The sequence below is a fragment of the Carassius carassius genome, chromosome 12, assembly GCF_963082965.1.
Source record: "Carassius carassius chromosome 12, fCarCar2.1, whole genome shotgun sequence".
Lineage (NCBI taxonomy): Eukaryota > Metazoa > Chordata > Actinopteri > Cypriniformes > Cyprinidae > Carassius > Carassius carassius.
In genome coordinates, this window is record NC_081766.1 from 5,074,860 (window position 1) to 5,098,311 (window position 23,452).

The 23,452-nt window shown below is 36.5% G+C and overlaps 1 protein-coding gene across 1 annotated transcript; it reads left to right on the top strand.

Annotated features, from left to right (window-relative positions):
* The first annotated feature begins 7,128 nt into the window (after window positions 1–7,128).
* On the top strand, window positions 7,129–23,220 carry LOC132154534 (cullin-3-B-like). Its single transcript, XM_059563125.1, has 16 exons — window positions 7,129–7,348; window positions 12,791–12,988; window positions 13,442–13,555; window positions 14,599–14,759; window positions 14,893–15,007; window positions 15,138–15,366; window positions 15,476–15,621; window positions 15,778–15,954; window positions 16,840–17,010; window positions 17,108–17,215; window positions 17,383–17,507; window positions 17,719–17,815; window positions 20,006–20,140; window positions 20,235–20,421; window positions 21,961–22,106; window positions 22,209–23,220. The coding sequence occupies exons 1-16, from the start codon at window positions 7,265–7,267 to the stop codon at window positions 22,338–22,340; spliced, it is 2,325 nt and encodes a 774-aa protein (XP_059419108.1). The 5' UTR covers window positions 7,129–7,264; the 3' UTR covers window positions 22,341–23,220.
* Window positions 23,221–23,452: the final 232 nt, after the last annotated feature.

The following is a 23,452-nucleotide window of genomic DNA, read 5'->3' on the forward strand; positions in this document are numbered from 1 at the left end:
AATGAAATACCACAAACAAATATAGTACACTTATATATATAAATAAAATATAAATATGATTTACCATATAAAATAATGGTTTATTAACCTACAGAAGTTTATTTCTATTTTTTTTAATAGATGTATATTATTATAAATTGTAAAGGAAGGATAGAGAGAAAAGGAATGGTGAATGATTGTTTTTATTTCATCATAAAATGATGTTTGGGGCTTCTCTAAATACAGATTAAAACCCTAATTTGCCTGATTTTATTTTCTAGCAACATAGATTAATAAATAAATTTAGCTAAATTAAGCTCTATCAGTGGGTAGTTTAGGACCAAATCTTGGTTGATAGTTACTGATAAATTTATATTTTCCATAAATTAAAGAAAAACATTTGTTTGCTTAACTTTTCTCACAATAATTTAGGTAACAGGGTTGAAAGGCTGATCTTAAATACAAATGGAATGAGGTCATTTACTTGTCTTTCCAGAACATGCCAAAAATGGTCCAAATGATGTTACTTATCCAGTGTCAAAAATAGTGGAAGCGATCTAGATTGGTCACATCCCTCACTCTCTGTGCAGAGGGGATAAGAGACGGAGAGAAGTGAAACAACAGGCCACAAAATAGCTGAGCTAAAGACAGTCATTTGTGCAACCCACACAATGAGACACCCAGGCCTTCATCACACTGTGGGTTTAATAATGCACTGACATTACCTGTGTGAGCAGATGATGCAATGAGTTACATATTTATTTCTATGATAGAATCCACCCCCGAGGGCAATGAGGTCTGCACACATTTACAAAAGACCAATGTAAGGTTACATATAGATTTAATACTCCAATCCAACATAAAAAGGTCTTAGAACCAAAAGGGTTTGACAGCCTGATGTCACAGAAGAACTAAATATAAATCTAAATATGCTTTAAAAAACCTAGAAACCAATATGCTGATCTGAAGAGGTCAATCCAACGCAATAAACCAATGCAAAAAACAATGTCCTTACTCAACGACATTATACAACAAAAAGCTCAAGAGCAGTCGTTTCCTGATGGGGTGATCTTAAAATGTACTTTTAAAGTATACACAGAATAAGATAGATATCTACATGTATATTGTTTTCTGTCAGAAAGAAAAGGTATTTTTATTCTCACAGAGTTGTTTTTGGCAAATGAATGTGTAAACTGTGGGAGCTAAATTACAGTTGTTCTTTAAATAATATGCTTGCCTCAAACCTGGTTTTTATTTAGAATTGCTTATATACAATATGATTTGACAAGCATGCAGCAGCCCTAAAAAAGTATTAGGATATTTACTGTACATACTGTACAACATTTAATTTTAAGATTTTACATGTTAAACTTGATGTGATGCAAATTTGTTCATCATAAATAAAAGAAACAGGTAATAGTAATAATATGTAATTGTTTTCACAATGAACAGATTTATGCAAATAATAAACTATGCCATGCCTTTTTAACATGCAAAAATCATACCTGTTACATGTGTCATGTATTCATGACTGACAATATGCATTTTAACTGTATTAATTTCTTTGGTAAAACCAATCCAAATAAATGGTAATTTTATATACAATTCAAATACATCAATCTTAAATTTAGTGTAGTATAAATTGTAGAGTATAGATCACACTTAAAATGTCTGAATATTATTACATACAAGTAAAATATCAAACCACAATGCAGCCCAATGCATTTTATCTTATTTTTTTATTTAGGTTTATCATTTTAAACTTCTTCTTGTGAAATGTTTGGCTTAAATTGTGTCTTAAATGAACACATTTGGTTTGATGTTATCGTTTTAGTGTCCAAATACTTTTTGTACTGTATTATATACGATCTCTAAGATCATTTTATTTTTTTTGTGTGTGTGTGTGTTGATTCTAGATACTTTTTAGTTTAGTAGTGCAAACAGCTCTTAATATTTTGGTCAATGTTAATAGTGCAAATTTTTTTATGATCATTATACTAATAAAAGATTCTCTAGCATTTCTGTTGCAAATCAGATTGATACTGAACTGAATGCTGAGTTTGGATTTAGCTGTGAGTTCTTTCTGATATTATTGCTTACTTGCAGAATCAAATCGGGAGTGATGCACCAGGACGGCCCGTCAGTCACAAGGACAGCCTCACTATTGACAAAGCTGACTAATGAACAAGCCTCACAGAAATAAAAAGCAGGATTCTGTGTTTTTTGCAAGGAGAACCATTTCACATGGATCGAAGGCCACAGATTCAGCAAAAGAAGGATTTGAGAGAGAGAGAAGGGGGTGTGGGGAAGCGATGCAGTCCGGTGCGTGACTGCTCTCTCTTTGATTTCGCCTGATGGATGATTGATTATTTGTGGAAATACACAGATGGTTTCTGAGTTGAAGCTAACTGGGATGGTCGTCTGGATCCCAAAGTTAATTTGTTTCTTATTCCGAGGTTTGTGAAACTGACCGCTGCTTACACGAAATAACGTGAAATTTAATTACCATTGGCTCTCTCTGTCTTTAGCTATATCTACATGTCTTTATTTTAGCTTTAAGTAGGTTTAAGTAACAACAGACTTACTTTTTGTCTTACTTTTTACTTTTTTTATGTCACTTAAAATAAACCAGCTGTGGATGGCCAGACAAGCCTTGGTTCTTGGCTCAAATAAGCTGCTATTTTGATAGGACTTTCAGACAAAAATAAATAACTCCATTAATCAGGTTTGTCTTATGTTTTATCAAATGCAATATTTTTTCTGCATACGCTTGCATTGCATAGACATCTGAGACCTTGCATAAAATCTCTACAATGCTAGTGCAAATTTGGTGTCATTTAAAATGAAAAGCACATTAAAAAACACATTAAAGCACTTAGGAACATTCGTAATAAGAGGGAAAAAGACGCCTGCTGGCACATTCCTTCATTAGTCGGCCGCTGACCCCTGCATAGAAATGCTGATGCACTCAAAGGCCTATATTTAGACTTTATTAGCAATATTAAATTCCACTTCAGATGCTTTCACCATAACGTCTGAAAATAGTTCAGAGGCACAATTTGTGTCATAGTCATATGCATAAAACAAATAAATAACCTTATACCGAATTCTGCAAAGGCATGCCATAATTAATGAAGCAATCATTTAAAACTGGAGAGAAATCATTAGGAATTATAAATTATAAATGAGTTGTAATGATTAAACAGTGCTTTGAATATATGTGCATAGACCTTTTCTACTTTTGCTGATGATTTCTTGCAAAAAATGCACTTTTAGAGGTACTTCACACTGATATCCTTAACAGTACAAAAACTAAGTAATATTGGTGTGATAAATAATTACACTGCACTAAACAAGCTTACTTTTTCCCGTGATGGCAAAGTGAAACAATAACAGAGTTGTGAACAATGATAGCTTGAGTGGACTGTCAAGCCATTAATGATATTTCTTTGAGCTGCAGACTGAGCCTTTGGACTGGTTTATCTTGTCTTCACATCACTTTAATTGAGGTGGTAATACTGTTTCAATTTTTTCATAATCGCTCACTAACTCTGTGTTAATCTTCTTTTTGAGCATTTTATGAAGGCAAACGAGCTGATACATTCAGATATGTAAGACTCCAGTATCATGGTCAGTTATGCAGCAAGCCAAGCGCCACGACCAACTCCAAAAATACACATAGCTGACCAATGTGCATTTGAATATCTAGATGTGACTGCATAAACATTCCCTCATGCTGACACATTTATCAGACTGTACAGACACCCATGCAGCCACACCCCATCACTCTCTTGCCTTGTCTTGTCTTGTCTTTGTTTAATTTGTGTCTTAACTGTTGAGCAACACACAGCTTTTGCACCTGGGTGTGAGGTTTCCAGCAGCATCACCCAAAATGCAGTTGGAGTCTAGAAATGTTTGATGGGTTCAGTACATTTAAGCACAACAAGTAGGCCTACATTGATTTACTCAACTGATTCTATTTGCTTAAATTATGTTTCATTTTTAACTACATTTAAGTTCGTTTTTAAGTCAATTGCTGTAATTGCACTTGCACTCTTCAGGGCGTGCAAGTAAACATTTATCAAAGCCGATCAGTTTCACCCGAGTAAATCAACTGTTTGTGCATGTGTTAGTGGAGAAACTCTTTTTGCGCCAACACATACCAAAGAAGTAATATATATATAATTATATCAAATAGCCGCCTAGCATTTAAGGTATCCAACCACTTGGCAACAACATTGCATACTTGTCACCGTGATTAAACTGCTAGACTGCCACCTGCTGGTTGTGATCGCCATTGACGCAACAGTACCATTTATGTCCTGCAATGAACCTTTGTGGAAAGTCTTTAAAACTATCATAGGCATTAACATATATTAATACATGTGTAATTAATATGGCATTAATACATTCAAGTAGTCTGTGCTTAAAGTCTTTTTTATCATTAACATGCAACAATTGGGCAATCCTGCTTTTAGCTATTGCATATCAGTATAGGCACAAGGCAAAATTTTTTAATAAAGAAATATAATCATAAATAAAAAAACGAATGAATTTATACAAATTAAAGAAGAAAAATTATTAGTTAATAATGCCTTTATTTATTTTCCTATCATTACATTTTTTTATTTTAATTTCTGTAAGATTTGACCCTCCATATATCAAAAGACGATCTTTTAAAAAAGTCATGGATCAACCAAAAATGTATGTGTGGAAGAAAAAGAAGATATTTTGAAGAATGGTGGAAACCACTGACTTCCAGTATGTGGACAAAAAAAAAAAAAAAAAACTAATTTTTCAACGTATCTTCTTTTAAGTGCAACATAAGAAATAAAGTCACACATGCTTTAAATGACATAACAGTGAGTAAATGATGACATGATGTTTAACATTTTGGGTGAATTATCCCTTTAATGTTTCATTTCAGAAACTTTAACTTAATAAGTTTAGTTAATTTACTTATGCTTATATCAATGACTGTTCAAATGTTTTTTTGCGTATGCATATTTATAGATTGGCAATAATAGCACAGAAATCCAGCTTATTAACTATTCTAAAGAGATGCATTAAGCAACAAATATCAAATGTTTCAAAGTATTTCTAAAGCAGAGCTCTCTCTTACAAAGATTATTAAATAAGCAAAACAACTGTGAAGACAACAGCCAAAGGATGCAAATAGCTATTCAATAAAATCAAGCCTTCAGATTTACCACACAAACAGTCACTGGGGTAAACGTCACCTTTGTTTCCTAAACAGAGCATTGTGAGATCAGATCCTTCCAATGCACCAGATGCAGCCATAATGCACCAGAAAGCCCACCACACACCAGCTATCAGTGGACAGGAGCCAATGTTTAGAAAGCTGTGCTTGCCAGCAGGTAAATCTGGCCCCTCTTTTCAAGAGACACCTTGGGATTTTTACCGACCGCAGCAACCTCGCTTTAATGTCTCATCTAAAGGACGTTGCCTTCTCACAATAAAGTGTTTTAATTAATATACTGGGGCATGAAAATCCATGCAGATCACAGAATGAACACCCCCTACTGGGCTCACTAACACCTCAACCAAAAACAGAATTAGTACTAGCTTTAAAAGAAAACAAGGCAAAAACAGCAGGGGGATCACTACAATCCCAGTCAATTAACAGGGTTTTTATAATTGTATAATTTTCCCCACCCATGGACTGAGCTGCATAAGCACCCAGAACATACCTATGGATTCGGTCCAGCACTGTTTCAATTCACTACTCACAATCCAGCTGTCTACGTCGTTATCCATGTCCAAACACACAGATGGTGCGGAAAAGACCTGCAGGGTGAAGATTGTTTGTTTTACTTTGTACTACGCTTCACTGGTTTGTTCTTTATTATCCATTTTATATAAACATTTCTCAAGAATAGTTTAACTTTGTACAATGTTCCTATTGGCTGTTGTGTGTTACATGACGATAAAGTTGTAAAAAACATGACTGAATGTGCCAAACCAGCCTACAGTCACTGTGGTATCAAGTGCACTGCCTCCCAGACAACCAGCAGTTAAAATGTATGAACTGTATTGTATAATAACAAAATATCAAACTTAAGGCATCTTTACACAGCCATGTTAACGCTGCTCTGTGTCTGCTCAAAATTCAGTGCAAAGACGCAATGCTTCGTCAAAGCAAGACCAAATGATGCCTGCTCAAAACCACCTCAGCCCTAAGTATCAAAGTATAAGATTGATGTATATGTACATGTATAATATACATGTACATACATAACTGCATTTTTGGAATATACCTGCCTACAATTGTCAATTTGTATATTGTCATTTCTTATCTACTTATTTGTATTTTTTGTATTTTTATATTCTTTTATTATGTGTTTTATGTTCTGTCGCTGTCATTCTGTTGTACTGCGGAGCTTCTGTCACGAAAACAAATTTCTCGTATGTGTAAACATACCTGGCAATAAAGCTCATTCTAATTCTGATTCTGATTCTGATTGCAAATGCATTTAAGACACTTCTGAGCAGTATTAAACAGTCTGTGTAAAGACAACCTAAATGCCACTTAAGAAACCCCTTCTGTTCCACCTTGGAAGCAGTGTAAATTTGGCATAATTGTGTTATCAAATTTTATTTGTAAAATGTGTTTGTGCTACATTTCATTAAATTAAAGGCAACTTTGTTTAATATTCAGTTAATATAATGCTAGTGATGCTTAAGAAAGTGTCCAAAATATTTTGGGCCACTGTATGTCTTCTGTAAATCTATATGCTACCTTTTTTTCTATATTACCTCTGATTCAAAACAAAGAATCTCCCGTTAATGTCGACAATAACCTACCAGTAAATTGTTTGTAAAAGTTCCTCATTTGTAAGAAGCTATCGATAAAACCGTCTGCTAAATGACTAAATATAAAGGTTAAATACAAATAATCCTAGATATAGTAATATTAGGAAACTAAATCTAAGAAATACTGCCATAACATACAAATGGAGTTAGATGTCATTATCACATTTCATGATATTGTTTTAAACTACGATACCGGTGAATCCATGAAAGCTGTTATTTCTTCAGCGCCAAACTGCTGTTTACCACATGTCAGCCCCAGCTGGCCCTTTTTCTCGCGACATTGGATGCATTCCTGTTAGAACAATCATCACTCTCGCGAGATGTCATCCAGTCGTCCGCCATCGCTGTAGAGACAGAGGGAGAGAGTAAGCTACAAGGACTCAAACCTGGGGGGAAAGAGGGCGATATTTGTCCGTGTTTCCCCTCAGCACACCCACCCTAACGTCTGTTGATGGCATCGCTCCCTAACCCAAACATGTCCAGCCTCAAACCCGGCACCAAGAAGGACACCAAAATGCGGATCCGCGCTTTCCCCGTGAGTATCAGCCGAGACGAGCGGGCCTCAGGCGGTCGCGGGAAAAACTCGAGAGCCGGGGATCGGTCAGAGCAGCAGGCCACAGCGGGTTTACGTGTTTTGAGGTTGGGTTTTAGAGATTAGTAGAGTCTACGGAATATAAAATTAGTCGAATCATGATAATATTAGCGTCAGGGTTTTAAAGATGTTGATATGTGTCAGTAACTACATTGAAACAGCCAATGTAGAAAGTGTTCAAAACTCAATGATTCTCTCGTACAGAGTCTTAATGTTTTCACCATAAAACTGTAGATATGTACAGCACCGTAGATCCATCAGAGATCATGAAGTCTTTCCCTTTGATCTGCTTGTTTTCTTTCAGTGTTTTGATCTGGTTTTGGGTCTTGGGTAGTCAGGCTGGCCCGTTGCTGTTTTGTTGCCACTCAAAGGTTTGATGTTGTGTGTTTTTCTGTGACTGGTTGTTGTTTGTGGTGTTGATGATTGATTTTTTTTTAATTGTCATTGATGCTGTATATATAGCTAAACTGATTGTTATGGTTTTGTTGTCTGGTTAATTTAGTTTCTTATCATAGGTTGGTGCTGTTTTTTATTGAGGCTCAGGCTGATGTTGTGTAGATAAGACCAGTCTTTTAGATGCTAAGGACCCCTATTATGATCATCCTGGTATGAGGGGTCCCTTTCTAAAATTTGAAAGGCAGCTATATGTTTTTATGTATAAAGACCGTTATATAATGGAAAATTTTTAAAGGATTAGTTCACTTTCAGAATGAAGATTGTCATAATTTACACCCTCCACTCATTACAAACCTGTATGAGTCTCTTTCCTCTGTTGAACACAAAATAAGATATTTTTTAAGTATTTTAGTATATTATAATTTTTTCCTACTATGGAAGTTAATAAAGCCCATCAGCTGTACTGTATGCACATCTAATCTTTAAAAAAAAAAATTAATCATTTTTTTTTTTTATTTCAGTATTTTTATTTGTTTATTTTTAAGAACCTCTTAGCACTCTTTTTTAGCCCCCTGGTGTTCCCCAGACCCCATTTGGAAAGTCTCAGGTTTAGTTAATTGTAAGGTATAATAGGTGTTTGTTAGTGTTGTGTAGATTATCACACTGATGATTGATGTCCTCCTCAGCAGCTGTGTTTTTGTCTTTCACAGTAACTGCAGCACACTTTGCATCAGAGTGACATGCATCTCTCTGCAATATTCTGCAATTTTCTGTTCTTTTATTAGCTCCACTCAGAACAAATGATGTGCATTGCAGGACTGTCAGTGTGTTGGTGATGCTCTGATAGAATGAACTAGGTCACAATTACTTGATAATATGCAGAGAATTGAACATGTTTCCATGCAGTTGTTTTCTGTTTGTGCATCGGAAATATTCTTCTCTTGAAGGTCTGGAAACCCCCTGACACCTTTCAGCGTGTCCGCAGGACTCTGTAAATGGCATTTTTGTTCAGATAAAATCTTGTTCAGAAGCTGCGTTTAGGCTACTTGTTGGGTCGGATGTGTCCTACCCTGTCAGAGGAATTCATTAGAAATCTCACAGCTGCCTTTACTTTGTCATCATAGTATTACCCTCTCAATATGTTGCTCTCAGCTCTCTTCTGCAATCAAATGATTTGTCAAGTTTCTTTTTAGCTTTTCATTGTTCCTTGAAACATGAACATGCAGTTCCTTATTAAAGGTCATGGTGTCATGGACATATTTTTGTCAGAATGGTTAGGTGAAAGCAGACCTAACCAGTTATGATTCTTCTGATTGTTCTTGCTTTGTATGACCTCCAAAACATTGAGTCCTGTTACTGCAGATAGTCACCTGTAATTTTGTGATCTGACTTTAATTAATCTTCAAGCCCTTCAGTACCATTGGGTTCACTGTTCCAGAATTCATCATTTTATAGAAATGTGCAAAGACGTTTGATAGTTTACATACACTGCCATTCAAAGTTAAACAAATTGATACTTTTATTAAGCAAAGATGCCATAAATTGATCAAACGTGACATGTATAATGTTACAAAAGATTTCATTTCAAATAAATGCTGTTCTTTTCAACGTTCTATTCTTAAATCTTGAAAAAAAAAAAACGTATCATGGTTTGCACAAAAGTATTAAAGAGTAACTAAACCCTAAACCAACTTTTTTTAGTTAATGATCTATAAGAATGGGGCTTTATTAGTGCTGTACATTGATTCGAGTAACTTTTTTGGCATTTGAGTATAAAGTGTTTTAATTCTACAATATATGGTGTAAAACGTGTGAGTGCTGCCTTCTTCAGGTTTAACGGTGGCTACTGCAGTTGATTTTTCCTATTGGATGTTGCGGTGGCAGGTGAAGTAGGCAGTTTCCAGCTCACCATGCCCCTTGGTACGAGCTACCACGCCCTTGGCAGTATAAAACCATCAAAATCACTGTAGTGAGTCAGGAGCTGGAATTGCGAGTATTGGTAACGACCAGGATAGACTAATAAAGCATCTATTTAGCATAGCAATTATATAGTTATTTAGATCTTCAAGTTAGCGTAGATTTATCTGTATTTAGTACAGTGGTCAGGATGGTACGGAGGTGTGTTGCTGGTTGTGACAGCACTGCTGGACTGCATAGTTTACCAGCAGACTTTAAAATTAAGCGCCAGTGGTTGCATGCATTTGGCCTGGAAGACCGCAAGTTCCTGCCTAGAGCTCGAGTGTGCAAACTGCGTTTTACACGGGATTGCTTATCCAACACAATGGAGGTGGAAATGGGCTTCTCCACACAGCTCGCGCTGAAAAGCGACACAGTGCGGGAGTTAAGACCGCAGTTTGAGCCAGCGGCTCGAATTGATATGAACAGACACCTCGACACCCTCCACTTCAGGTAAAAGTGGGGGAGAAAAGTCCTCTACTTCAAATGATCGCTCTGTTGCAAAGCTACTTGCGTCATTACAGTCACTCTCCATTTTAGCGTCTCTGACAGCAGCTGTCAATCAATCCGTCACTGCGAGTCTCAGGATCACGCCGCACTCGCTCAGCCCCGCCCTAGGTTCGTCCCCTCTATCTCCGCTGTGATCTGCCCACTTTTCAGCATTTTTCAAATATTGTCAGTGGGTGGAGTCAGGCTCTGAGCAGGGGTTTAGTTACACTTTAAGTAGTTTCTTGAGCACCAAATCAGCGTATTAGAATAATTTCCTACACTGAAAAATGGAGTAATGACTGCTGATAATTCAGCTTTGCAAACACAGGAATAAATATTATTTAAAATGGTAATAATATTTCATAATATTACTGTTTTCACTGTATTTTTGTTAAAAAAAAGTAATGTATATCTTACTCTTCAAAGACTCCCTGGACTTTCTTCATCAGGGCTTTGTATTGACATGTCCTGATCCTACAGAAACCCAGTTTGGAAACCTAGGCCTGCCTACTTGCTTGACACACATGCACACGTTTTGCTTCAGGGATTCCTGTTCATGGAAAAACTGGTTCTTCTTTGCTTCTGCAGAATCCAACGATTGCCAAACCAAGTGTGATTCAGGTAGCCTTTTAGCAAAATGTTGTAGGAGGTGGACATTCACACTCACACCCACTTGTAAAGATTTCACCCACATTAATTTCATTAATCCATAGACTAGTCTACACAGATCAATGAGTCTCAGAACCTGTCTGTCTTTAGTCTTAGCAGAGAGACAGATGGGTGAGAGCGAGGCGTTCTCTCTGTCTGAATCTACATTGTGTTGATTTATCACAGTTGGCGTTTATTACTAACACCGTGTCAAGCATTATATTTAGCATGAGTGAAGTGTTGTTTTGACTTGCATAATTACTCACAGCTTTAAAAATGTAATTCACACATATGATTAGCCATTAGAATTGTTCTTTGTGAGATTATCTCTGCTGAGTCATTTGAAGCTACCAGGAGCTCTGGAGCTGGCCTGTAGATTTGATCGTGAAGGAAAATTAATTTTGTTGGCCCAGTATCTAGGGTTGAGCATATAAGTAAGTGACCTGCAGTCCTGTTGGCACACTAAATGCACTTTAGAATGTTGTAAGAAAGACAGAAAGCGGCCTACGGTTTCCTGTGCTGAATAGTCAATTTGGTCTCCTTTTATGTGATTCGTTGTGGTTGTGATGTGTGCAGAGAGCAAAGTGAGTCTCAGAGTCTAAAAACTTGAGTTGATATATACGATACAGTTCAAAAGGTTGAGGTCAGTATGATTTTTTTTTTTATAGTTTGTCAGCAGGGATGCATTAAATTGATCAAAAGTGAAAATAAAGAAATCTATGGTTTAGCAAAAGATTTTAATTTCATTTAAATGCTGTTCTTTTAAACTTTCTATCCATTAAAAATGTCTCAAGGTTATCAACATTAATTAAAAAAAAATGTATGTATATATATATATATATATATATATATATATATATATATATATATATATATATATATATCTCATCATGTGACACTGAAGACTGGAGTAATGAGGCTGGAAATTCAGCTTTCATCACAGGAATAACATTTGCATTTCAAAATGTATTCTAGGGATGGGATGGTATGAAAATTTAATATCACGATTATAGTGACTAAAATTATCACGATTATCAATATTATCACGGTTTTGTTGAAACGAGATGAAAGTGTTCAAAAATAGTTGATGCTCACACTGAAAACATTTCAGCAAGTTTTATTTTTAATAATCAACAAACAACTAATAAAACAAGCAACTCTATGCACTTAATTTAAAGAAAGATTAAATTCTGTGGCATTTCCTTCCTTACAATAAAAAGTGTAAAGCATAGAAAAGCATAGAAAAGTCACTGACTTTCGCCATTCCTTCTCGAAAAAAAAAAACAAAAAAACATTGTGCGCTGCGCTTGCGTCAGACTGTTGCTGGCTGGACATGATTTAATAGCGAGTTATTAAAACCGCGATAATCAAACACGGTTTTAATGATAATTCATTTTTAAACGATATTACTAACCTTCAGCACATTTTATCACGGTTATCGATAAAACCGGTTATCGTCCCATCCCTAATGTATTCACGTTTAATTTTTTTACATTAGAATATTTCACAGTGTAACTGTATTTATTGCATTTTTTGATAAATGCAGACTTAGGCTGAGCATAATCAGAAACATTTAATGCTAGTTTACAGCAGATCTTGTGCTATATGTAAGTGTATTATTTCTGTTTTGACTATAATATGTAAATTTTAAATCATAACTTGGCATTATAATATGCTTGTGTAATAATATGAACGATATGCAATAACTTTTTAGTACTTCCAATCAGAAAGAGTATGCAGCTTAAATTTGAAAATACACACTGTTTTATTAAACCAATCTTTGTCCAATTAGAATGATGATGGTAATTGATTCAATATTGGTCAGTGCTGATACAGTGCTAATTTTCACAAGCGTTTCTGTGTTTTATTAATTTGCTGATTTGTTTCTTTTTGTAGATGACCATGGATGAGAAGTATGTGAATAACATCTGGGATCTTCTGAAGAACGCCATCCAGGAGATCCAGCGGAAGAACAACAGCGGGCTGAGCTTTGAGGAGCTCTACAGGAACGCCTATACCATGGTGCTTCACAAACATGGGGAGAAGCTCTACACGGGCCTCAGAGAAGTGGTCACCGAACACCTCATCAACAAAGTATGAGCCCCTGTCTCACTTTTAGAGAAAACACATGAGGTCCTAGAGATCTGGATTCAGCTTTGAGTGCAATGAAGTGTCACAATCTTTAGTTGCTGAAGTTAAATGTAGTTAAATAAGCAGTAAGCCACAAGAGACGACATTACAGTGATTTCACCACGGCTTACATCTTAAAATGAATTTGATGGCATGTGATGAGAATTTAAATTGAACAGATTGATTTGAGATGACTCACTGTCTCACATCTTCACTACATATATATTTATATAAAGCTTAATGAAGACCCTGGGGTTTTATCTCTGGTGCTGGCTGTTAATGATGTCAGTTCTGGAGATGAAGCAGATGGCAGAAACCTGCCTGTCCCAGTGGAGTTGTCATTGTACACTCAGGTGGATGAAACCCATGTTTGAGCTGCTCTCATAGCAGCTTTAATTTTTTTTTCTCTGTCTTCAGGTGCGTGAAGACGTGCTTCACTCTTTAAATAACAATTTCCTGCAGACGTTAAATCAAGCATGGAATGATCATCAGACTGCCATGGTCATGATTAGAGACATTTTGATGTACATGGTAAGTTGTTTAGAATTCTTTTAGCAGGTTGTAACTTGTGTAACAGATTTTCTGATGTCTTTTAGCAGGTTCAGGGAGGGACTCATGGATCACACAATCTTCTAAAAAAATTTAATGATCCTAAAGATTTACTGACCTGACCAAAGACGCTGCAGTTGTGACATTTTAGTAATAAGCCAACCCGGAAGTTAGCATCACTCAAAAAACAAAAACAAATACCCAGTAGGATTTGGATTATTGCAAAAAATAAGCTCTGTGACCAACGAAAGTTTTTGATTCTTGCACGTTTTGTTCATGATAATAAGTGAACATGAAATTTCTGAATGTTGAAGCCTAAATACAGTCGCCAGAGGTAAAGAGCTAAACGTAGGCTATAAATGAAGTACACCAGTCACATGACTAAATAAGTCACCATTATTGAAAGATCACAAGTATTATTGATGTATTTTATGTCTTAGAATAAAATGTAAAAAAATATTGAACTTGTCACATCGTGAAAATATTTGTGGAAATCAGAAAGACTAGGGATGCACCGAAATTTCTGCCACCAAGAAAAGAAAAGAAAAATGGGCAAAAATATATTTTGCAATAGTGCTTCTGTGCTGGGCAACACTGGTAAAATGACACTATGCTCTGCTCACTATGCTCTGAGAATAATAGCTTTGTAGGACTAAAAATTATTTGGATAATTAAAAAAAACAAAAACGGTTAAATCTGATTATTTTTCATAGAACCGAATACAGAATATATATTGATATTCAAAATGAATATATTTTCTGTCCAGTTTTATTGTTTTACTTTCAGTAAAAGTGTGGCTTGTATTTTATTCTTGTTTTATATTCTTTCAATTCCATATCATTAAGATTGGGTCAAATTAAGGCTTACAAAATTATTTTTTCTTTCATAAAATAACTAATTATTAAAGTGCATCCAGAAGTTTTGATTTTGGCCCAGAATTTTCATTTTGGTGCATCCCCATCTGGGACACTACAAAGCCTGGAGTTGAACCTCCGTGAATGCTTTCTTTCTCGCTCTCTGTCTAGGATCGTGTGTATGTTCAGCAGAATAACGTGGAGAACGTCTACAATCTCGGCTTGATCATCTTCAGAGATCAGGTTGTGCGGTATGGCTGCATCAGAGATCATCTCAGACAAACTCTACTGGACATGATCGCTCGAGAACGTAGAGGAGAGGTGGTGGACAGGTGTGTTCTTCTGTCATTCTGTCTCTCTTTACAGTGCTTCAGTTAAAGAATGAAAGCTTTCAGCTGTCAGTCTATTGACTCGTTGTAGAGGAATGGGTTTTTATCTTGTTTGTGCTCTCATGTTTTATGGCAGAGGGGCCATCAGGAATGCCTGTCAGATGCTGATGGTTTTGGGCTTAGAAGGTCGGTCCGTCTACGAGGAGGATTTTGAAATCCCATTTTTAGACATGTCTGCTGAGTTCTTCCAGGTGGGTACTGCTTTTATATTGCTTTTACTCTCTTTGCTTGTCATTATAATTATTATTATATTATGTTTGACTGGCTGTGTTGACCATTGGTAGGAATGCTATCTTTATGTGTTTGTGTGTATCTATGCAGATGGAAAGTCAGAAGTTCTTAGCGGAGAACAGCGCCAGCGTTTACATCAAGAAAGTGGAGGCTCGGATAAACGAAGAGATTGAACGAGTGATGCACTGCCTGGATAAATCGACAGAGGAGCCCATTGTGAAGGTGGTAGAGAGAGAGCTCATCTCCAAACATATGAAGACCATCGTGGAGATGGAGAACTCGGGCCTGGTCCACATGCTCAAGAATGGAAAGACGGAAGGTGAGCAGCTGTTTGTTTTAATCTGCAATCTATCCCTAGCTTTTTATTTTTTCTCTCTTGCTTCATATTTCATTCAGTTGCTCTCATCTTTTCTCACTTTCTCTCTCAGACCTGGCGTGCATGTATAAGTTGTTCGGTCGGGTTCCTAACGGGCTGAAGACGATGTGTGAATGCATGAGCTGGTACCTCAGAGAACAGGGTAAAGCGCTGGTGTCTGAGGAAGGAGAGGGCAAGAACCCAGTTGACTACATCCAGGTACACATTTACCAACATGAGGAAATCAATCTGCCAAAGAGTTCAGACTAGTGGAAATGTGTACATATAACATCCTCAACAGTCTGTAGGATTGTAATTATTCGTGTAGGATGCTCTTTTTTTGATGAGTTCATTTTCCTCATCTGAATCATTTAGGGTTTGTTGGACTTGAAGTCACGCTTCGACCGGTTCCTGCAGGAGTCCTTCAACAACGACAGGCTCTTCAAACAGACTATCGCTGGAGACTTTGAGTATTTCCTCAACCTCAATTCCCGATCACCCGAGTACCTCTCGCTCTTCATCGACGACAAACTCAAAAAAGGAGTGAAGGGGGTAAGAGATGAGCTTTACCACCTTTAGCTCTTGAGATGAAAACTCTGCCTACAAACTTGGTCAATAAATTTGGTTCAATATCGAAGACGCTCCATGGACAATTTTATCAACTTCTGTCCAGTGAAAGAACTGTCATGCATTTCAGTTGTTATATGTTATAGATATGGACTGATGGATGAATGTACATCCACATAAACAAACAACACCGTGTAGTTAACTAAAACTATTAAAATATTATTTAAATAAAGATGAAAAAAAATCTAAACATTAGATTAGAAACTTAAAGAACTTAAATGAAAATTTAAAATATTGCCTTGGTAACTAATGAAATAAAATTAAGGTTATAAAGGTTAAAGTTCTAAAATTACTAAAACTGAAACCGAAATAAGAAAATTAAAGCTAAATGGAAGTATTTGCAAAAAAATAAGTAAATTAAAATGACAGAAGCACACAACATAATTCTTTGAACTTAAACAAAAATTAAAATGAAAAATAAAAATGTGAAAATAAAAGCTAATTAAAATAATAAATACGGGATAAAATTACATTTGTTAATATTAGTTAACCTGATCTAACAATAAAAAATACTTCTACGTCTATCTACTAATTCATTATTAAATCAAAGGTTGTATATTTTAATACTACTTAATGTACCTGAGCTTACGTGAACTAAAAAACAGTTGTTCTTAAATTAACTCATGTTAAAAAAAGACAAATAAATACTGTAACAAATGTTGATCATTATTAGTTAATGCATTAACTAACACTAACTAATGGGACGTTATTGTAAAGTGTTACCATAAGTGTTGTTATAGTATATAAATGATACAGAAACAAAGTTATTACTAATCTCTTAATTGTTTCCTTATAATTCTTTGTGTTTAGCTGACAGAACAGGAGGTGGAGTCTATCTTGGATAAAGCCATGGTACTGTTCAGGTTCATGCAGGAGAAGGACGTATTTGAACGTTACTACAAACAGCACCTGGCAAGAAGACTCTTAACCAATAAGAGCGTTTCAGATGACTCGGAGAAAAATATGATCTCCAAACTAAAGGTGAACATATCCTTCGTTATTCTTATTCACTGTTTTCCTGTATTCCACTGTGTCTAATGTGATACTCTCTCACTCTCTCTCTCTCTCTCTCTCTCAGACGGAGTGTGGTTGTCAGTTCACCTCTAAACTGGAGGGCATGTTTAGGGATATGAGCATCTCTAATACCACTATGGATGAATTCCGCCACCACCTGCAGACATCACAGGTGCATATGCTCACACACAGATTCCGCTTTGACTTATGCTGTTGTTAACATAAGCTAAATATAATTACTGCATCCTAAGGGCCTATTCACTCCAAGTCCACATTTACAGAAAAAGAACATTGAAACTATGCAAATGCAGAACTGTGTGGTTTGTCTTGATGTTGCAGGGGTCCCTCTGTGGTGTTGATCTCACAGTGAGAGTTCTGACCACAGGTTACTGGCCCACACAGTCAGCCACGCCAAAATGCAACATCCCACCCTCTCCACGCCATGCTTTTGAGGTCTTCAGAAGGTACGACTCGCCTCTAAATGATCAGATTGTGTTCTCTTTTCAGTTTGAGTTTTACAGTATTTATAATATTATATGAGTAAAAGTGTCAAGGTACAGAATCAGAAGAAGCCGATAATCTCCGCTTGACATACTTTAAACCCTCATGAAATCTGTCTGTATGTCAGATATTTCTCCACTTGTAGCTTAGTTTCATGCGAGTTCTACTCTGCAGGTTTTATTTGGCTAAGCACAGCGGCAGGCAACTCACACTCCAGCACCACATGGGTTCTGCAGACCTCAACGCCACCTTCTACGGTGCCATCAAGAAGGTACAGACATACATAGACTTACATTTATTATTATTTTTTTTTTATAATATAAAAAAAAAAAAACATATTATAATATAATATAAATAATAATATAAAAGTATATTTTTAGATATTGCATTTCATGACAGTTGTACATTTAATGGCCAATTACAAAGTATCATAACTAATGTAATATATTACAATAACATTGTATAATAAAATCTGAAATATGTGTATATGTGTGTATATATATATATATATATATATATATATATATATATATATATATATCCATACTTCATTTAAAAAAATATATATATTTATAAATATTCTGATGAAATTTTTATCTTTAAAATTGCATTTCTTGACAGTTATACACATGTACACATAATAATAATTATATATATATATATATATATATATATATACACACACACACACACACACTCACCTAAAGGATTATTAGGAACACCTGTTCAATTTCTCATTAATGCAATTATCTAATCAACCAATCACATGGCAGTTGCTTCAATGCATTTAGGGGTGTAGTCCTGGTCAAGACAATCTCCTGAACTCCAAACTGAAAGTCAGAATGGTAAAGAAAGGTGATTTAAGCAATTTTGAGCATGGCATGGTTGTTGGTGCCACACGGGCCGGTCTGAGTATTTCACAATCTGCTCAGTTACTGGGATTTTGACGCACAACCATTTCTAGGGTTTACAAAGAATGGTGTGAAAAGGGAAAAAACATCCAGTATGCGGCTGTCCTGTGGGTGAAAATGACTTGTTGATGCTAGAGGTCAGAGGAGAATGGGCCGACTGATTCAAGCTGATAGAAGAGCAACTTTGACTGAAATAACCACTCGTTACAACCGAGGTATGCAGCAAAGCATTTGTGAAGCCACAACACGCACAACCTTGAGGCGGATGGGCTACAACAGCAGAAGACCCCACCGGGTACCACTCATCTCCACTACAAATAGGAAAAAAAAGCTACAATTTGCACGAGCTCACCAAAATTGGACAGTTGAAGACTGGAAAAATGTTGTCTGGTCTGATGAGTCTCGTTTTCTGTTGAGACATTCAGATGGTAGAGTCAGAATTTGGCGTAAACAGAATGAGAACATGGATCCATCATGCCTTGTTACCACTGTGCAGGCTGGTGGTGGTGGTGGTGTAATGGTGTGGGGGATGTTTTCTTGGCACACTTTAGGCCCCTTAGTGCCAGTTGGGCATCGTTTAAATGCCACGGCCTACCTGAGCATTGTTTCTGACCACGTCCATCCCTTTATGACCACCATGTACCCATCCTCTGATGGCTACTTCCAGCAGGATAATGAAAGCTCGAACATTTCAAACTCATTTCTTGAACATGACAATGAGTTCACTGTACTAAAATGGCCCCAACAGTTACCAGATCTCAACCCAATAGAGCATCTTTGGGATGTGTTGGAATGGGAGCTTCGTGCCCTGGATGTGCATCCCACAAATCTCCATCAACTGCAAGATGCTATCCTATCAATATGGGCCAACATTTCTAAAGAATGCTTTCAACACCTTGTTGAATCAATGCCACGTAGAATTAAGGCAGTTCTGAAGCCGAAAGGGGGTCAAACACAGTATTAGTATGGTGTTTCTAATAATCCTTTAGGTGAGTGTATATATATGTATTTATACACTGTATATATATATACTGTATATATACTAATATATATATATATATACACAAACTGTATATATATATATATATATATATATATATATATATATATATATATATATATATATATATATATATATATATATATATATATATATATATATTAGTATATATATACAGTGTATATATATATAATTTTTTTCTTTCTCTCCTTAACCTTGAAAAGTTTCAACCAGCCATGAGTGTGACAAGATTGGTGACATGACTTATCATTTACTTGGTTTTTATTTCTATCCTGTTGTGCCGAGTAGCTCCACCCACAGTGGAATATCATTGGTCTAAAATCCATCTCCATATAACAGCATATTAAACATCAAATATGTTCTTCTGGTTGGCTGTGATTTTGTTGCTTCACACAGCATTTTTTTCTTTTACTGACGACTGAACGATTTCTTGTCATTGGAATCTTTCTCACACGTTGGTTTTTTGTAATGGTTATAATTATTGATTAAATAAATGGTTTAATGACTCTCTCTCTCTTTCTTTCTTTAGGAGGATGGCTCAGATGTTGGTGTCGGCGGGGCACTACTAACAGGCTCAAACACACGGAAGCACATTCTGCAGGTGTCCACCTTCCAGATGACCATCCTCATGCTCTTCAACAACAGAGACAAGTTTACCTTTGAGGTAAAACCTCCTATCCACCTGTTCCTGATCTAAACGCACTGCTTATCCAATCAGTTTAACCTTCACCCATGTTGACCCTTCTTTAACCCTTTAGGAGATCCAGCAGGAGACAGACATCCCGGAGCGTGAGTTGGTCCGGGCCCTGCAGTCTCTAGCCTGCGGGAAACCCACCCAGAGAGTTCTCACGAAAGAGCCCAAGAGTAAAGAGATCGAGAGCGGCCACGTGTTTACAGTCAACGACCAGTTTACCTCCAAATTGCACAGAGTCAAAATACAAACAGGTATTTTGCTGCCACAAGGAGGCGCTGTTGACTCAGTATGAATGGTTGACATAGTGATGTCAGAAAGAAATCAGTACAACACTGGACTTTTTGTAAGCTTTACATTCAACTATATGTTAGTTAAAGCCTGAAAGCAGAGAAACTAATATACCTTTTTTGCACGTACATGCATTTATTTTTAGTACATTTAATACTTTTTTTAATTTGTGATTATAGTACTTATTATATTAGCTTTTATTAATAACATTTTCACTTTAATGTTAGTTAAAAAAAAAAAAATTATGATTTTGCTTCAGTTTTAGTTTTCAGAATTTTTGCACAAAAAATGTTTATGGCCTATGCAACATTTTTCATTTTAATGTTTTAAAGTTTATATATATAGATATATATATATATGTAAGGAATAATTATTCTGCTTATACTGCGGTTACCACACCTCAAGACATCGATCCGATGATTTATGTAAAGGGATTCGTCCGGTTTTTGTACTTAAATTTAAAACTGTATGTAAAAAATGTAGCGAGAGCGACAGAGACACACACAAAGAGAGAGAGAGCACGCGAGCTTGTGTGAATTAGGCTAACGTACCTCTGTGTGTCTCTAAACACTCTTCTGCTGCAGCGTCTGTAAACAGCGCTGTTATTACTTCGCTAGTGAGAAATGTCATGTGTAGCCTTTAAGTTGCTACACTATGTCGGCCGGGCATATTCTGTGTGATTTTCATCCGATTTTCATCCGAATTCTGATTCGTGCGACTCTTTTCCGGGTCGGGCCGATTTTCAGCATTTTCGTGCGTCGTTTGTCATGCAGGTGCAGTGTACAAGGGGAAACGAGAGGCGATTAACCTCTCCCGACCGGCAATTGGTTGGTCGGAAAGATTTCTGACATGTCAGAAATGTTGGTCTCCTCTCGTGAGGTATCGCACTATTGAAGCAGGGCTACGAACCGATTTTACGCGTTTCCCTCACTGCGCATGCGCGAAACCATAAACGAAACCATGGTGACTCGTCGTGTAGTGTGGACTGAAGTGATGGAGGGAGAACTTGTGGAGTTATGGCAAAGAAAAATAAAAGATGGAAGAAAACGCCTGCTTACCTCCAGTTCGCGTTGTAAAATGGATAAACCATATTGGCCACGTCTCCCGAGCCACCTGTGCATACAGATACGCCGACGCCTTTTCTTTTTTTTTTTTTTATGTTTCAGCGCACAGAACTGCACATATCACCAAAGCAGTACGTTTATCCTGGGAAAGCATGTTTATTCTGAAACCGCCACAAATATCTGGGTTCTGAGGGATCCTACGTGTTGATTCCCCACGTATACATACAGACGGTTGGTCCGGGAACGCCCCCTGGAACGCCCATTATAAATGTATATATATATATTATAGGTCAATTAGGATGATTTTTTAAATAAAATGTTAGTTGAATCAAGCTTTGATATTGAGAGATTATCTTTTGTACTTTTGCAATCTGAAGTGATCTAAATGTAGATTTTGTTTTATTTCGAAAAGTGCTTTACAAAATCTGTCTCCTGCAGTTGCTGCTAAGCAAGGCGAGTCAGACCCAGAGCGCAAGGAGACGCGGCAGAAAGTAGACGATGACAGGAAACATGAAATTGAGGCTGCCATTGTTCGCATCATGAAGTCCAGGAAGAAGATGCAGCACAACGTACTGGTAGCAGAGGTGAGCGTGTGTTCTTTCCTAGTTTTGAGTTTTTATTTTGTTTATGAATTTCAATAATGTACCTGCACATTTCTAATGACCTGTTTGGTTGTGTCCCGTCAGGTGACCCAGCAGCTGAAGGCACGGTTCCTGCCGAGCCCCGTGGTCATTAAAAAACGCATTGAAGGACTTATAGAAAGAGAATATTTGGCCCGGACACCAGAGGATCGTAAAGTCTACACGTACGTGGCATAGTGGATCACATGGCTGCACAAGGAGATGAGCGAGCAACACAAAGACAGAAAAAATAAAAAGATTCTGGACTGCTTTTCGCATGGACTGGGAAGTTCCTTTTAAACAAAAGATGAACTCTGGGTAGCGGACTTCATTTAAAAGCAAACCAAGAAATATAAACCATACAGTCGGGAAAATAATCAGGAAGCAAAATAAGAAATCCATAATTGTGTTCTAGATTATTTTTAATTAGATCACTCCCACTCTTTTGAGAATTTCTGCTATGAATGGATCCAGCTTCAGTCTCTTCACTGTTTTACCCTCGTAGAGATCAAAATGAAAATAATTCCTTGGGAAAATGTGAATGCACTGCACATGTTGTTTTATTTTTGTTTTTAAATACTGTGTAAAAGACAGAATTATTAAAACCCTTAACAAAACAGTCAAAAACGTGGCTATGGAAATAAAAAAAAATAAAAAAAATAAATAAAAAAAACATTGATATTGAACCATTTGCTGCTTTTTGCAGAAGCCATTGTGGTTTCCACAGTAACGTCAAGGCACAGAGATGGTGCGGATGCTCAACATGTCAATGTAATTTCATTCCTGGTTTATTAAACAAATACAAATGTTCCTCACTGTCCCTGCTGACCGCGTCTCCCGAGGCACGTGAAATAAAAAGCAGCCAAATGACTGGGAGAATTAGCCGCTACATCACCATCTCCAATTTCCTCTTATTAAAGCTCTAAAACGCCATTACTGCCAAACTTGAATTATGTGTGGCCCTGGTCCAAACAGAATCAAATTTTTTTTAGAAATGGACAGAGCAGATGAGCCCATTTCACCGATACTCCCTCATGAAATAAAAGTTAGCTAAAAAAAAAGGCAGCGGGAAGCAAAATCCACAGCCTTGATTTCCTTCTGTACCAACGGTGTATACGTCATAGACCAGTATGTTGGCAAACTGATCAGATCACATTTTTAGATTAGAAAATGTGGGGAAATATCATTATGAAATAAATGTTTTTCTCTAATACACATTGGCCACAAATAACGTCACCGTTTTTTGTTTTTTTTCAATACTTTTTGAAACCTCCATTTGCCAGTTTAACAGCTCTAAATGTTCTCCTATA